Source organism: Amia ocellicauda, chromosome 20 (genome assembly GCF_036373705.1).
Source record: "Amia ocellicauda isolate fAmiCal2 chromosome 20, fAmiCal2.hap1, whole genome shotgun sequence".
Lineage (NCBI taxonomy): Eukaryota > Metazoa > Chordata > Actinopteri > Amiiformes > Amiidae > Amia > Amia ocellicauda.
In genome coordinates, this window is record NC_089869.1 from 20,588,535 (window position 1) to 20,606,794 (window position 18,260).

The following is an 18,260-nucleotide window of genomic DNA, read 5'->3' on the forward strand; positions in this document are numbered from 1 at the left end:
AGTAAATCGGTGTGTAATCTCAGGCATAACACATCTCTCTCTCTCTCTCTCTCTTTCTCTCTCTCTCTCTCTCTCCCCCTCTCCATCTCTCTCATCAATAAAGACACTTTAAACTTGAAATAAATGTTTCCTCTTTCAATGTACGTTGTAGCAGGTATTTGGCGATGGGATACTAATTGATTTGCATTTCATAAACAAAATGAAAATTAATAATTACAGTATTATAGTACAGGATGCTAGGCAGGGAAGATATTGGTTGTTAATAAAACAGCTTCAGCCTCTTTTGATGCCACAGCCTCCAGATATAAACGTGGATATCAAAATTAACTCTAATTGAATTCTACAGCCACAAGATGCCATTTAGGAATAGACTCATCCTATTTATTGTGAGATTAATTGAGCAGTCATTACATTACCACGGACACCTGACACCACTGATTTATATCAACACTTTTTAATGTGCTGCCGCCGACACTATGGGAAGAGGCCACACCTTCACATCAGCAGAACTTTTTTTTTTCATTGGTTTGTTCAGATATCATTTATTCCCCCCCCCATTATACACTTCATTGGGATGGCAAATTGTTATTCAGCCCATTAACTGCAATCACGATCAACAGCACAACATCACAAAGCAGAGAAAGTGAAGTGAAGTGAAAGTCAGGAGAACAGAAGACACGTTGTCCTCTGAGTAAATTAATGTAGATGCGTCGCTGCGCAGGGATTTCACCTCTCACCTCCGAAAAACAGATCAGATCAGATCATTGACAGCTGCTACCTCTCCTATGAAAGATGGTGAAAAACTTAGGGGAAAGTTTTTTTTCCCACAAAATTGTATTCTATTTTGGAAAATATGCTCTCAACACCAAACAATTAATGTATTTTTAAATTAAGTGTAAATGTACAGTTGAAACATAGAATTTAGAAAGCAAAACGCTGGACTAGTGTCCCCCCAGTTTCACAAGGTAGACAATAGGGTCTTACCCTTTATGTTTCCGAAATCAGGTTGGGGAAAAAAAGCGAAAGTCAGTCTTAATTACTGAGATAAAGTGCTTTACACAGATGAAAACAATAAAATATTACACTCACCACAGAAAGGACACTGGAAGGGCAGAGCATTACACAGATGAGCTCATACACAAGTATGCAAATACCCCATTTTGGTTTTTTAAATGTTTTTAAGAAGCTACACTTCAGCATTTACATAAAACCAACACACACAGGGCCAGTAACCCCTCTTACTAAAACTAGAGTGCTATTATAGTTGCGTACATGAAATACTACGAATACTAAAAGAGTCCCATGGAGATAATATGTGTAATTATAAAGTATAGAGCGCAAATAATACTAAAATAACATGCACTAATATTACCAATAACATGCACAGTGAGTTTAATTAAAAATGTGAGGAAATGAAAAAGAAAGTAAGAGGGAACTTGGGACAGTTATGTAAGATTAATCTTTTCAAATGCAAACATGTGAAACTTGTAAAACAGAAAGTGTCCTAGTTTCTTAAGTTCATGATTAATATGCTATATGTAATAAAGCTGTCCCGAGTGAACTACTTCATCAATAATAACTGAGTGCTGACAGTTTTTCTGAATTGCTAAAACACTAGACCCATTCTCTGAAATCAATCAATCAGTCAAATCAATCACTCTTTTGGCAAAACCTTAAACAAGTTAAGGTAGTTAGACGCCATTTGCAAATCTCATCCACTGTTTTTGCGAAACTCTAAACACATTCTCACTCACTGAAACACATTTCACACTCTTGCAAAATGGTAAACACAGGCGGCAAAAGTTAAACACAACTACAGCACAGTTGTCATCGTTTACACACAACGACTCAAAACTGTTCACACTTGTTTCTAACGATGTGATCAAACCAATTGTGCAGAATATAAGCCAGTTCAGAGTGCACAGGTGGCACAGGTACGTTGAACGTTGATACCAACAATGGATGGGAACAATCTGAGAGGCAGAGGAAGAAGAGTACATGTAAGAGGTGGTGGATGAGGAGGAAGAGCAAGACCAAGAACAGTAATTTCAGTTGAAATTCGGGCAACTGTGATAGACCATGTTCTTGTTCATGGAATGACAACGAGGGAAGCAGGACTAAGAGTACAACCCAGTTTGAGCACATTCTCTGTGGCCGCCATAATCGGGTGTGTTTGAATTGGATTCCATGGAAAGGCCCCATGAATACATGTTTGTAGATGAAGCAGGGTCCAATCTGGCAAAGAGGAGAAGGAGACACAGGAACATAACTGGCCAACGTGCCATTGTGGAAGTCCCTGGGCAGCGTGGTGGCGATGTCACCCTTTGTGCAGCCATAAGTAATTGTGGGGTTCTCCACCATCATGCAACCCTGGGGCCATATAACACTGAACATCTTCTGACATTTCTGGGTGGTCTTCAGGATGTTGTGTTTGAGCGTGAGCAGCAGGATCATCAGCAGGCAGTGCATCCTGTCTGCGTCATTATTTGGGACAATGTCAGCTCTCGCCGTGGTGTCCGGATACACGAGTGGTTCAGCATCAACCAGCGATTTGTAAATGTTTGCCTTCCACCTTACAGCCCTTTCCTCAACCTAATAGAAGAGTTTTTCTCTGCGTGGCGGTGGAGGGTCTATGACCGAAAACCATATACCAGGGAAAAGGCTTTTGCAGTTGGACTACTGTATTTTTACAGTGCTGAATATACAGACATTCAATACTGTATTACTTGCAAGTACTTACAATATACAATATATTCACTCTACTAAGTGATTACTATACTTTTTATTACCGTTTTTCTCGATTGCTTGAGCACATTTCTGCAAACAGAAGTCGCTTTTGCAAAACAGTTAATACAGCCGCCAGAACTGAATTGTGTTTGCCAAAATTATGCATTTCATATGCAAAATGCACTAAGACACCCCAAACATTGAATACATGTCACAAAATCAAATAAGTCTACCAAAACAGCACAAGTTCTTTCTATCAATCCTTACACAATGCCCCAATAAATACTAACTCCAACTATCAATATACCCTACCATGGCTACCTTTTATTGAGTGTGTGTGTACCACTTTTTGATACTATAATTACCACAGCATGGGCTGTATTCTTGTTTCCTAAAGGGATTTTTATCAAAGAAGACCAAAGCAGAAATAATTTCAACAAAGAGCAAGAACTGCAACAAAATGCTTTACTTTACAGTATTCAGTTTTTTAGTTTTATTTTACAAATTGAATGATGTTGTACAGAGAACAAAATAAAATATACCAAGCTGATGAAGTATCTCTGTGATACCAAAGCAAGGTCAAAAAGGCAAAACAAATATATTACTGTGCACTGCACTTTCAGTCCATTCTTTCTAGACGATGAGGCCACATGTTCTCGTCACCATCGCAATGGATGTTTACTTTTGCAATGCAACGAGGAAACAATCTCCTGCAGTGGCGCCTCCACCCTTGACAAGCCTCAGCTGTAATTGCCAGGCAGCCAGCATTCATTGCATCTAGGAGGGACATCTGGTCATGTGAACAGAAATCATGAACTTTCCACCACCAAGCAGAGAAGAATTTCTCGACTGGATTGAGAAAAGGAGAGTATGGTGGGAGACGTTGCATCACCATTCCTGGGTGGGCTGCAAACCATTCAGTACCCAGATGGGAGAGGTGGAAAGCAACATTGTCCAATATGATGAAGAAGCAGGACATGTCAGGTCTCACCAGGCCTCTCTCGTCTGCTGGAACCACTCTCTGGTGCATCAAGAATTGTGAGGAGATGTTTCGTATTGTATGGGCCAGTGGTAGGGATGTGGTAAAGAACCCCAGAGAGAGAGCGGCACACATGGTAATGTCTGCACCCCTTTGCACATTCACAGCGGCTCTTTTACCAGTGGGGTTCCTCCCTCGACTCTTTACATTTGAAAGGTTGAAGGCGGCTTCACTCAAATAAACTGCAGTAGTGTATATGGAGTTGTGTTGCCCAGCCTCTCTCATGGAAAGGCTAATAATTGTGGGACAAATGTAATCTGAAACATTAGCTCTTTTTATTCCTTGAGCTACTCCACCACCACACATCTGATCCCCTTTTCCTTTATGGGCAGCTCTATCTCTCCTTTGTCCTTGCCCTTGTGCGTTTACCTGTCCTTGCCCTCGCCCTCTCCCTTGCCCTCAGCCTCTTACATGGTCCATCCTTGCAAACAGCTCAAATGTGAGCTCTTTTACGCATGAATAAGAACTGCTTGCTGAATGAACAATTGTGCAAAGACGTTTTACACACGTGCAGAAGAGGTTCACATTCAAGGAAGTAATTTGTAGTTGATGTGACCAAATGTTTTAATTTTGTTTGACATGATTTACTCAGCTGAGTTTTGTAGAGAGTTGTGTTTACAGTTTTGCAAAACATTTGCATTATGTGTGAAAGCTATGAGAAATGACTTAGTGTTTTGCAATCGAGAAAAACTGTAAATTGCAAAATGCATTGACTATATACAATAAACATTTGTTTCTGTAACTACATGCCCTGAATGTTGTAGTGTCTAATGAAAGCTCTGTAGTGTTTATATATTGACTGGCTATGTATGATCTGAAAGCATTGTTTGATTTTGAGCACAAATGAAATGGTTTTGAGGCGATTGTTTGATTTTGCCGAAGAGTCAGGGGTGAATGTAGTTTAAAGATTTGGTTTTGTGTTTAAAGTTTTGAGAAAATGGGTGAAGGTTTCAAGAAATGTGTCTTAGCAATTGTGAAACCCTATAAATGATCAATATAAAGTTGAGCTACTGATTGGCTAATGCAGACAGCAGTGGACTGAGCCCAAAACAGAAATAAAGAATTACAACTGCACAATAAAAGAGACAAGTATTTAACACCCAAGCTGACAGTTTTCATAGGTACAGCTGAAGGAAATAACAATACTTATGGGATGCCCTTTAGAGAACAACATCTCAAAGACATTAGAGCATTAAGAATTCATTTGACTCTTCCAGGGCTATCTATATTTTCAGAGCTCTGCGTCTGTGAGGGATGATGTTTCTCAGAGACCATTATCATAAAAACCTTGGCTCATTACGACACATTGCAGCTAATGGACACCTTATTGGGGGAGCTTAATAGAGTATTTAGTGCAGTGACAGATTGTAGGACCTGCGCACGTCATTTATCTAAATTATTAACTCTGCACTGTGGGCTACGGCAGTGGGCACAGCCTGTCATATGAGATATGAGATGCAGAAGTGTGGAATAACATTCATTCTGTCATTGTCTTTATTTTAAATGTATATTTGGCTTTTTAAAATCCATTCCTGTGAAAAACCCAGCAGTGGAAGCAATACTACAGTGTTGGACCCCTAGGGGTGATTCCCATGATCCACTTTAAGTGGAAAATTTTGCATCACTTGCAAGGTACCCTGACTGACAAACATATGTTTTGACAAAATTATAAAAGGAATGGAAACTGTTTCAGGAATTAATTAGTCATTCAGGGTTTCTTGGCTGGCTGATGAACTAACTAAAGCACATTACTATTCCACTGAACACACGTCTCAAAACATTTCTCATGCACGTACGTGAAGCAGGGCTCTGTGCTTAATCCAAGCCAAGTGCTATAACCATGCAGAAAGTGTGCTCTACGGTAGGAATTCACAGACACACTTTGATATTCGGCTGCTTCTGAGCTCTGACAGCCCTGTCAGGCATCTCTGTCTCAGGCTGTTGTGTTAGATTGAGGAAAGGTTCGCGCAGATGGCAAGACCTCGCAAAGCCCTCCATTGAGATTGCCTAGAATCAGAGTGAAGAACTGCAGAGAAACTGTGGGTTATATAATGCACTGTGCAGTGAATTACCAAATAAATACCCCAAGGAAAAAAATACATATCTTGTTTGGGCTATACAAGATTAATTCTGGGGATACTCACAGAGGATGAGTTTTTCATGTATATTTAAAACATCTTACTCGGACAAACTTACTCAGTTTACTAGCACCGTCTAGCAAGATAATATTAATAATATATCGATTGTATCAGGATACAATACGTGGCGATGCACTGGAGGTGCTCAATATTTTACAATCTGGATCTTGATTGACTCATAACAATATAAAAATAAAGCAGGTCATGTTGCATACCTTTCGGTTAGGTTTATGACTTTCCACCCCCTCACACACTTGTAAAAGACGAAGCTGAAACTGACTGACAGAGTCTCTTTTTCCAAGTGCTCTAGTACAGAGTGGGCTCCTCACCCACTGACTCACATTCGGGCGATTCTCAGAGCAGTCAGTCAGTCAGCTCCACTCCTGCCAGACGGACATCAGCTGCCTCTGGGGGATACCCAGTACCGATAGTGAAGAAAGAACTGCAAAGCCGAGCCAACAGTTGTAAAAAAAAATGTTAAAAAGTCTATCAATTCACTTAAGTACTTAAGGATTAGATAATCAAAACATTTCCACAATGGTCCCAAAATTCACAACAATTAGACTCAAAAATCACATTCTCCTCACATGCGCAACAAGCATTCAGGACAATGTATCTAATGCAGATAAAAAAAAAACAAGTGCAAGATAACTATGTCCACTTTTCCAGTTGTCTACATTATACACAGATGAGTAAACAACAATCAAGTTCGAGCGCATTTCAAAAAGCAGATCAAATTCGCTCATGTCATCTTCTATTTATTCCTTTACTTTTTGCACTCCTACAAGAGTACAGCCATTCATCATGCCCTTAATGCAGAGGAAATGGAGGCGGATTAAATCCCCCCTGAAACAAAACTGGCAGTGCCTCGCATGGTCAAATCTCATATTAGTGCTGCCAGAGCCACCCTTTCTGTGCTTTGATTGGAGCATAAGACATCTTAAGACATCTAAGCACTTAAAACTGCATAACCGCCAACAACAAATGCAGAGGAACATCTGCACGCCAGGGGAGTAAATCCTTATATGATCGACAGTAAACAGGATAGAAACGTGGAGCGAAAACCATGTGAACACTGTTGGGAATTATTACTTATATAACCTGAGGGGTGAGGAGAACTCCTCGTTCCTTCTGCTTCCCCCCAGTGTTTATCTAACACTCCTCAACCAGATGAAGTTGCCACAATATTGTCAAGATCTTCCATAAACAAATTAACCAATTAAAAACGTCCACAATTTTAATTCTACTCCAATTCCATTAACAACTGACAAGCAGTTACATTGTCATTTTTAATCATCACATAAACAATCCTATAAACTCAATAGCGGTGAGATATCAGTTTTAATTCTGAGCTCCTCAGATGTTTTAGATGCTTGTGTTTGGGTCTTACAGTGAGTATAATAGGTCGGCGTTCACAGGCAATTTGAGCTGACAGAGGTGTCTTCAAGCGCTTCACAGCCGACTGTGTCAACAGGCCAGGTTGCTTGTGCTGTGAACCGGCCACGGGATTATTAAGCAGATATTTATGGCTTTTAAAACATACTGTGCCATGATCTCAAACATGTCACGCTAAAAATGAGATAATATGTGTGATGTTTATTGCATGTATTTACTTTCACGGACATCACATTTGCAATCAGGCATGGGAAATGTCAGTAAAGCCCGAGCTGCAGGTGGCATCGGGCCAACAACGTGATTATTCATAAAAACGCTCTAAAAACGCTGTTGCCCCAGACTGAGCCCCTAATGTCAGGCCAGCAAGATTACCAGCCTTATCGCAAACACAGGCCCAACACAGAGTCAACCGCTGCTTGGAAATGGTTCATCTTCAATACTATTATTACATGTAATCCTCCAATATCTCCCAAAGTGGCGTTTAACCAGTTACGCATTAGCATTTAAGACCCTCATACTGGAGATGAAAATAAAATTGACTTTCAGTTGTTGTCACGGATATACACACTCCACCAACGAAAGGAAAAATACGCAGCAACCTTCTCAATGGATATTATAGATTTATTTTTCTGCAATACAATTGTGTGGATTTAAATAGACTTGTTTCAGCCAAAGCCATCCTACACACCAGTGTCCCTGCATAATAATGCATCGAATTAAACAGAGTGCAACCAAAGAACTCAATAATATCAACTTAAACATTCTAGAATAGAAAGAATATGCTTATATACTTTCAGGTAATTTTAGCTCCCTTGGCAGGTACATACAGAGAAATAAAAACAGTGCATTAATGTATAAGTTACACAATTCATTCTGTAACAGTCATAAAGAATCCTGCATCCTTTTTTTTCTTCCCATGCGGATGATGAGGACACTCTGAGCAGGAACATTTCTTTGGCTCTGGGGAATGCCGCTGTACAACAGCATCATCGTTACTCCAGTTAAAAAGTTATATTGTGTTTATTGTGTAACATACAATAAAAAAATAGGACAGTATGTTTTTTTCTTTGAGTGGACAACATGTTCGTGATGTTGTGTGTATTGACGTATTTATAAATAACAAATATATATATATTACTGTAGTGTTTTTCAAAGTAACCAGTAACAAGTAACTTCTCACATCTTTGAAGTCTGATATGAACAAGCTGTACAACTGAAGATGCCGTTAGATGCATTTATATCACTTCACTTCACACACATTTCCATGACTGCCTCTTTCAGACTCAAATTTAGGCGACGCATCGAGGTTTTGAGGAGTTATTCTTAATGATGCCTCTGCAATGAAAATGTGTGTCTGATCCTGTGAATGATTTTGAAGTTACACAGCACACTTGTCATATCTGGAGAAGCCATCAAGCCACCGTGTAGCGCCCTGCAAATCCAAACCAACATTATTGCGTTCACAATGGAAACGGAGCCGCACTGTACTATGAAATGAATCTGTGCGGCATCTATTATTTATTTATTTTGTCATATGGAAGTCTGCCCCAGAAGAGCAAAAAATAAAAGTTTCAGTTTATACATTAAACATAGCAACTTTTATGTTACTATGTCTCTGTGAAAACACCTGACCACAGCATAAATATTAAATAAAATGCATGAACAGCTTCTATATTTCTAGTCTACACTGGAATGAAATATACGGGTTACACTGAAGATTCATTACAGAGGGAATATTCTGTCACTGCATTGGACTGGATCACCATTTCACAAAAAGCTTAAGCCGTCTCTGAAGAAAGCAGTCCTGATGTGTTTAAAAAAGTGCCCTTAACAAAATATCCTGCGGAATACATTGAATTGATTTCAAACTAAATATACCACACTGTCATCTTCCTACAGCTAATGGATGTTTTAAATTGTAAAAATCTGAATGTTTCGCCCCAAAAAAGCATCCTTTATGTGTAAGTGACAGCTCATGTGCATTTGTGTATCTGCACAATGCATAACCTACACATCTTCATTTCCGTTACTAATGATGTCATCTCTGTTATTTATGTGGAGTAGAGTTGTGCACGATGTGAAACAGCATTAATCTTGTATGTTGGGACTCGCGTCACTCAGCCTCCCCTGCTGCCAAAGCTGGGCCCCATCACAGATGGTTTAGCAAACAGATGAATGCTTTGCCTCCTGCTAGTATCTGCTTATGCAAAATAATTGGAGCCATGCATTCCCAACTTTAAGACTACATGGCATAGCTACATCTTTTAAAGTTGCCAACAGTTAAAAAAACAGCAACATTGCTTTAAAAAATCAGCCATACAGTATTTTCTCAATATGCGGAGCAGACTGTCACTGTAATCGCTGTGCACAGAGATATTTCAAATCCACAGTCACGTTCTTATCAACTCGACATCAACTTGGAGCTTCGGGTGGGATTAAATCGAAACTTTGACCCACCTGTTAATAGCAGACTATAATGTGCCCTTTATAGCAGTTACATTAATGCACAGAACAAAAAAGCTTCTGACACAATCTGAAACCACCACTGAGGACAAATTTGGAGATTTTTTATTCTGATTGGAATGTATTGTTCCTTTTAACTGACATAGTGTGAACCACTGTGCACTCTTGACTTAATTGAGATAGGGAACAAAATACTGTATATCCGTTCTTATTCCACAAAACTTAATATCTAACATTGAAGAACCTTTGCTTCACACACAAAAGTTAACTACGTCACAATATCTTACAGACATTAACTTCCCCCAATGACTTCCAGGCCTGAAATTGATTAGAAAAAAAGAAGAGCGAAGGAAATCCAGTAGAATAACAATAACGCCACAGTGAGCCTTGCTGTGCTGGAGTTACATTGGGGTCAAGTCATTAACGTCTCTTACCTGCTGATTATTAAGAAGGCAAAAGCGGTCCCTCCGGAGTTAAACAAATGCATTGTGGTCTTAGCAGGTATTGATTCCGAGTGTTTATCTGAAAAAAATAAAATAAATACATGTTAGTCTATATATTATTAATCAGTTCTACTTAGCACTGAGATGGGTGGATGATGCTCAATTATTAAGTATGTTATCGTAATCAAAGTTAATGGTGCCTTAATCAAATAAGAGATTCAATAGCATTAAAAACTGTCACTCAGCAGTACTAACCAAACCGGTACCAAACCCTACTCTAAGTTTAAAAACACTACAGGCTCTTACAAGCATGGCTTTTGCCGATTTCTTTCAGAAAACTGGCTATAGGGTGTTACAGATGGCCGTGGCCTCACACAAAATGTTTTGAAGCACTAGTTTTATTTTTAATTAATACAATGCTACATTTAACTGATGGCTCCCTTAGAAATGAGTCAGACTTCTATTTCACCCATATCTGAGGCAACAGCCCACAGCTGTTTTTTAAATGTTTGCTCTAATATATATCTATCTATATATATTTAAATTAACATCCCATACATTGCCTGAAGGAAGTATTCACCCCCTTGGACTTTTTGTTGTGTTACAACCTGAAATTCAAATGGGATTTATCCCCCTTTACACAACCTACTCAACATTACTCAGGGTTCAGAGAAATTATATTTTATTTTTATGAAAAAAATGTTGGTTAGATCAATATTCACAGTCAACACTTGGTAGAACCACTTTTGGCAGCAATTACAGCTGTGAGTCTTCCGGTGTGAGTCACCACCAGGTTTACACATCTGGACTGTGCAATATTTGCCCATTCTTCTTGTCACATCTGTTCAATCTCCGTCAAGTTGGACGGGGATCGTTGATGGACAGCAATCTTCATGTCTTGCCACAGATTTTCAATCAGATTCAAGTCCATGTTTCGACTGGGCCACCCTAATACGTTCACTTTCCTGTTTTGAAGCCACTCCAATGTCGTTCGGCTGTGTGCTTGGGGTCATTGTCCTGCTGAAAGGTAAGTCTTAGGTCTTTTATAGACTGAAGCAGGTTTACCTCAAGGATTTGCCTGTATTTAGCTCTATCCATTTTGCCCTCTGCGCGGACAAGCTTCCTAGTCCCTGCCACTCTTTTTTGAGAACCTTAACTATTGTTGACACATAGACAGTTTCTCCCATCTCAGCCATGGAGCGCTATAGGTCTCTCCGAGTTGTCACTGACGTGTTGGTGACTTCTCTGACTTACACCAATCAGCCATAACATTATGTCCACTGACAGGTGAATTGATTAACACTTATAATCTCGTTATCATGGCACCTGTCAGTGGGATATATTAGGCAGCAAGTGAACATTTTGTCCTCAAAGTTGATATGTTGGAAGCAGGAAAAATGGACCTACACAATATTAGTCAGGTGGTCATAATGTTATGGCTGATCGGTGTATGTCCCTCTTACCCTGCTGCTCAGTTTGGGAGGACGGCTGCTCTAAGCAGATTCTAGGAGGTGTCGTATACCTTCCACTTTTTACTCTAACTAACTGTGCTCCAAGGGATATTCACTGTCTTTTAAATCTTTTTATACTCCTCCCCTGATCTGAGCCTAATGTGGACTTTTCAGGTTTATATTGTTAATTGATTTGTTTTTTCTCCCCCACATTACAATTGTGGAGTCTGTTGTTGTAGATCAGAAGAAACAAATCCCATTTAAATGACAGCACTTAGATTTCACCGTCCAGGATGTAGGAAGTCTCTTACTGTACTTGTGTAAATTGTAATTGGAATTTGTAAAATGTATTATTTTGAATTGCTATGTTTTAGCTAAATTGAATTTGTAATGATTGATGCCTTGTACTTCTCTGTATTTTTGCACTTTGTTTGCACTTAGGTTGTAAGTCGCACTGGATAAGGGTGTCTGCCAAGAAATAAAAATAATAATAATAAAAAATGCATCAAGATTTCAGGTTGGGGGGTCCATGGGCGGTGAATACTTCCTGTACACCTTATATAAAGGCCAGTTTCAACCCCGTAAATAACACAGAAATATAAAAACAGGCCTATCAGGACTCAGAATATCATCCTCTTATTGAGGACAACCTTATCCTTGAGATACAGTTGCAGAACAATTTATAATACAAGATTTCCTTCAGATAATATTGAACTGTTCCAGACTCCACCGACATATAATACATCATACGATGGAATGGAAAAATTGCATCTGGGAAGTCATTGCATCACTAATGCAAGATCTACAGTCCTAACCTTGTAATCTAGTTCTTAACAGGACAATATATCTATCTGTCCATCTATCCATCTATGTCTCTTTTTATCTATCTATCTATCTATCTATCTATCTATCTATCTATCTATCTATCTATCTATCTATCTATCTATCTGACAGAAATATAGAGAGAATCATTTGTTTGAGTCACCCTCATCCCATTTGTAATTCCATATATGGAAAAAATGGCTGGACTTTAATTAATGTGAACTAATGCTCTTAATAAATGAATTCCAACTGTACTAAAAAAGATACAATGGGCCAACATGAAAAAAATTAAAATCAATTAACACATTATCTTTTAGCAGAACAAACAGTAGACAATATAGCTTTCCTCTCTCGTGACTTTTCTCAAACAGCGTTGATACAATTGTCTCTTAATGAAAAGTGAGGAACATGGCTACGAGCTACATCCTTGGCTGCTGCGAAAGGCATCACAGAGCCTCCTTGTCTAAGCTCTGCCATCTAGCATCAACCCTGACCTCAAACATCACCCATGCACTCAGCCACGGGCCTTTCCCAATGGATATTTAATTCACACAAAACCCAAAAGAGAAAGTGTGGTTTCGCCATGTGAAAGATCTCATTTGGGCCAAGCTAACCGGCATGATCTGAATTCGAACTCCATGAGGAAGAGGTCAGATGGTGCCAGTGGATGTAATGTGAATGGCTGAAACAAGACGTTATGATGTATAGCTACAGAATCAGATCAGTTTTTCATCCTGCTTGTGGTCTCAGTGCATGTTTCTCATCATTTTTGTTTTCCTTTCACTTTTTATATGAGCTGAGCGACTTCCTAAACAACACTCTGTACAATATGACTGTTAACCTACACAATACTTCACAGGAGTAAGACCTCAAAATCATATGTATTATTATTCTACAACCTACTTTTCACACTTTTTAAATTATTATATTAGCCTGAAACCTGCTTCTCTTACTCTTACTGCTGGAATTCTCTCTTTTTGACATTGTTCTCCTTAAACCATTGAAATGTGTTTGTTTGAAGTAACTCTATTGTTGTTTTGTTGTTTTTTTATGAACGGGACCTCAGGCGATTGTATTCATGAAAGGCTCTTTAGCAATCCATGCAGTTTGATTCCCTGTCCTTTTAAAATGTGTGTAAATGTAAGCTAGACTGCTTCAAACGAATGAAGAGAACCTGATTTTCTTCTCAGGCCTTTAGTAATGAGGGTACAAGCCTCTTATCAGTCTCTCTGATCGTGCTGTGACTTGTATTGTCTGGGCTGTCCGTTCGGGAAGGCATGTTGCTTATGATTTTCAAATTTCAGAGGATTAAAACTGAGCTTCCATCTTACATTGGAAGTGACTGTTATCTGTCAGTTGGTTTTCTTCAAATTAGCTCCATCTGCCAAAATATAAAGTGATCATAATCCAGATTTACATATTAACATAACAAATACAGAAAATGCTATGCTTTCAACATCATGACATATTGCACATGCCTGCTTCTGTGAGAGCAAATTGACTTAAGAAAGTAATATTTCAAATCTCTCTCTCTCTCTCTCTCTCTCTCTCTCTCTCTCTCTCTCTCTCAGATATGGCACCCATGTTGATCATAAGGAACCACTGCAGGAGCCGTACAATTTCTCTCACGTGATGCCATGCCCTGATACAGCTGTGAGAGATTTTCACGTTGGCATTTGGTTTGATCAATGGAGTGAAGCCTATTCTTTCAAACAAGGCTTGATCTTCAAATGTGGGCAGCGGTTGGCAGCATTATCCAGCGCTAAGGCTTTTATTAATAATAAATCACCCCAAAAAACTGTTTCAGATAATGTAAGATATATGTCTTATTGAAGATTACAAGGCTCCTTTTGATTGTGTTTATACTCCTTGCAACTTTAATTAAAAATGGAAAAGAGATTTGTAATGGATCCATTCTATTTGCTGTCTCAAAATTAACATTATTCATTGTTGTCATTGTTGTTCTGTACATCTTAGCTTTCATTTCCTCAAGACTGTTTATAATATAATTGCATTTTCCTTTCAGAAATTCTTGGGAGTGGGATATGTCACTCAAATCTGAAAGAATGTATTAATGGATTAATGATTAATGATTTAAAAGAAATTATGATTATAGAATAAGACTAAAAGATGTGCAAGGTTATATAAGAGTATTATAAATAACCAGCAACATTACAAACAAAAAACGCAGTATTTTCCTGATTACACTCAACAGGTAAAATCCATGCAGTCGCACTATACTCCATGGGGGAACTTATCCTTTGACACTGATCTTGGGAACTGTCTGTGTAATTAGAGAAAGAAGAGAACAAAGTGAATATCTCATCAGGCTAAAGCTGCCGACGAGCTTCAGAGCAGAAATGAAACATCTCAGCACGTCTCAGGAGTGAAATGTTCCCTGACACAAGGTGTAAATCTCGCTGCTCGGAGACGTGGGTCAGAGAAGAGACAAATACGAAGAGGCTAACGACCATAAAGTACCAAAGACATCCAAACAGATAAATGACCCAGCTATGGCAAGACTTGGGTTCCACAGCATATGTAGTTAGTTGAATTCTGGCCTGTTAACCACCTCCTGGAAACAAGAACAGTTGTATTTAAACTTAAATTAATGTGATATGATATGATTGATTTACCATAAGGAAAAAAGACTCTGCTTTCTGTTACATTTCAATGAACATCCCTACAAAGGTCCCCGAAAAATGCAGAGACGTATATCTCCTATCTGTGGATCTGCAGTAGTGCAAAAGGGAAAGGTGTTATTGCAGCTGCTGCTGAGACCACTGTGCTCTTCAGTGTTAAGAACTGTTATCATTTGCCAGCCAAAGTCATGCATCTGCTCTCTGCGCTCTTCAGTGTGAGGACGCAACAGCGGCGCTGACCTTTTTTCACATTTTGCTTCAAAATCACTCAGATGACTGTAGACCGGGGGATAAGACGCCTCCTAAGACGCATTCCAAGATAACGTCATCACATTTCAAAAGCTTGTCACAGAGTCATCTCTTTCGGTTATGCCGTTTTCTAGTTTTCATGTCAGGGTTGAGCCTGAATTTACTCCACTAGGCCAAAAAGCTTAAAATAATACATGTCTCTGCAGTATTATTTCATTATCAAGTAGCAGAATGTTGCTGTTTTGCTTAATTTGCCTTTCTACATCCTATGGAAGTTTTTAATGGTTTTAGCAAAGCACAGGACACATTTTAATATGTCCATGAGAGTCTGTTGTGTGCACGTGCAGATTATTTTTGCCATCAATGACAGCGTTCCCCTCTTGGAAAGTGCTAGGATACCCCTAGCTTCCATTAACATGCTCAATGCTCCTTCAAACCAGTGTTTCTAAAATACAGAGGAGAGGGCAGTAGCTTGTTACCCATGGCAGTTGACCCTGCACCAGGTTAGGTGCGGTTGTTCCCAATTTACTCCGTGGTGCGGTGAGATACCTTCAAATATTCCCCCATGGAAATCGTCACATGCACTGCCATTTGCAGACAGGGTATTTTGTTGCGCACTTCTAGTTCAGCACACATTTGTCCTGTTAGCTTTGGGCTCACAAGAATTGCTTGCCTTGGTTGTGTTTCCCAGTTTCCTTTGAAGTACAGGATCACTGTAGTAACAGTCGACTGCGGACCAACCACCGCCTTGTGAGGGTAACTTTTGGCTTTTAACGATATCCCAAATTTATGTATCCTCTAATAGTCTCTCATGTGCTGTGACCCTTGTATTCACATCATGGCTGTTGGCAGACTGACACCTCCTCCCTCATGCCTGCTCTAAACAATGTGCTTAACATTTACATGGGATGGGCTGTTTAAAACTCATGAGTGACTGTTTGTATACACGGACGGATAGGAAGGATTTTTTCACATTGTGATAGTCCAATATAGGGTAAAAATGTTTGCCTTGAAGATCAGACCTGACGTATGAAGTTAAGTATAAATATCTGAAGACAGATATTCCACCAGTTACACATACTGTAATGCTTCCATTTTAACCATTCATTTTTATTTAACAAGTTAAAAGGTTTACATTTTTGCATTCAGTATTTTGTTACTTTGCTTCAGGCTAAATTAAGAAAACAATTTGATGACAACATGCAAATGCAAAAAACAGCTCATGCAAAAATTATGATTACGTTATGAGTGAAAAACATGCATTCCTTCATTTTACATAATTCAACTAAATCAAATGTATCTTTTTTATCCCATCAATCCTGCATTTTAACACCCTTATGAATCCAAACAACATGAAGAAAATAGTCTCTGATTAACCTATCAAATTCGATTTTCTCTGTATAACATATCCAAAGGTTAATGTATTTACTTATCTATCTACCTATATATCTGTCTATCTATCTACACGTTTAAAAGGGTTTTAGTAGATTTATTTAGCTTTCCTAAATTTGTTCAACATCATCCCAACCCCAAGACACACATACATTTACAAACAAATTCAAGGAGACAAGTCTTAACTAAATATGTGCATCTCCCAGCTGATTAGCCCACTCAGGAAGATTTGCCGATTAAACCCAGACATTTGATACAGAATAAACAACACGTACAATCGATGATGCATTAGTTACTCTCAAGTTTCATATGCTTATACAGTCTTGCATCTTCATATGCTTCAAGTAGACTGATCTGTGTATTCAGCAGAATGCACTTACCTGTAATGACGTTGTCTTATTAGGGTCAGCATCTCACACTTCAGATTGCTGCAGCTCTGCAAATTACACCATTTCTAATGAAGCTGCAGGGAACAGCAGGTCCGTTTGACAGCGAGTCTCCCTTTGCAAACAGATGAGTGTAGTCCTTGCCAGTGATTGAATCCTGTTTCCACAGAGGCAAGTCGGTGCACACTAGCCTGTGAACAACTGGTTGTGTCTGAGGCATGGGAGGAGAGACACTGAATCAGCCCAGCAGTTGGTGACTGACGTAGAAGAGACAACCTGAGATGATGACTGCTCTACACTGAGCTGCTCTGGACAGTTGGATTAGTACCAACGCCGTGCATTGCAACCTTGTTTTAAGTATCGGCACAGTCCTTGCAAAAACACATGCAAACCTCTACACATATATGTAAACTGTAGCCTTTCTGTGAGGAGTTTGGTCTCTACTTGATATAGCATCTGAGATATAGGGTTCGCTTCATATGTGTCAAATTGTATCCTTTGTTCAGTCCTTGTGTGTCGGATGCACAATGTCAGACGAGGGATCAAATGCGGCGACTCACAATATGTGTTTAACGTCGTAAAAGTCCTGGTGAATGTAAACGATCTGTTTTACATACACATTCAATATAATGCGGATTCGGATTTAGTTCACTATTGGCATTCTTCTCAAAATACTGCGGACTAAGTGTAGTGAAATGCAAGACAATCAAATATAATGAGCTTGTACAGAATTATTCAGCAGCACAGAAAAGGTTAGTAAACGCCTGGAGAAACGAATATGTGATAGTGTTAACATATTTACATATAAACAAGCATATGCAAATGTCATACAATAAAGAAAGTTATGACGTAACATGATAAGCAACATGTTTATTATTATTATTATTATTATTATTATTATTATTGTTATTATTATTATTATTATTATTATTTTCAATGTCAATTTGTAGAATTAGTGACAATAACCAAAAGCAGTCCATTATGAACCCAGCATAACACAGTTTTTAGGGACATAGCCTGAAGGGAAGTTTTATCAGGGTCTTCCTCATGAGCGAACTTTCATTCCCTGGACTATCTGCCCCCCATCTTTCTTTCATGAATCATCCATTCATA

At 38.9% G+C, this 18,260-nt stretch overlaps 1 protein-coding gene across 1 annotated transcript in view; it reads right to left on the reverse strand.

Annotated features, from left to right (window-relative positions):
• LOC136716034 (gamma-aminobutyric acid receptor subunit pi) overlaps positions 1 to 17,466 on the reverse strand; it is a 29,630-nt gene extending 12,164 nt beyond the window's left edge. The window contains exons 1-2 of the mRNA XM_066693504.1: positions 17,142 to 17,466; positions 10,197 to 10,284 (exon numbers count right to left, since the gene is read on the reverse strand). Of these exons, the coding sequence (XP_066549601.1) occupies positions 10,197 to 10,249 (53 nt within the window). The 5' untranslated portion in view covers positions 10,250 to 10,284; positions 17,142 to 17,466. The remainder of the gene's footprint in view (positions 1 to 10,196; positions 10,285 to 17,141) is intronic.
• Between the last annotated feature and the right edge of the window lie 794 nt (positions 17,467 to 18,260).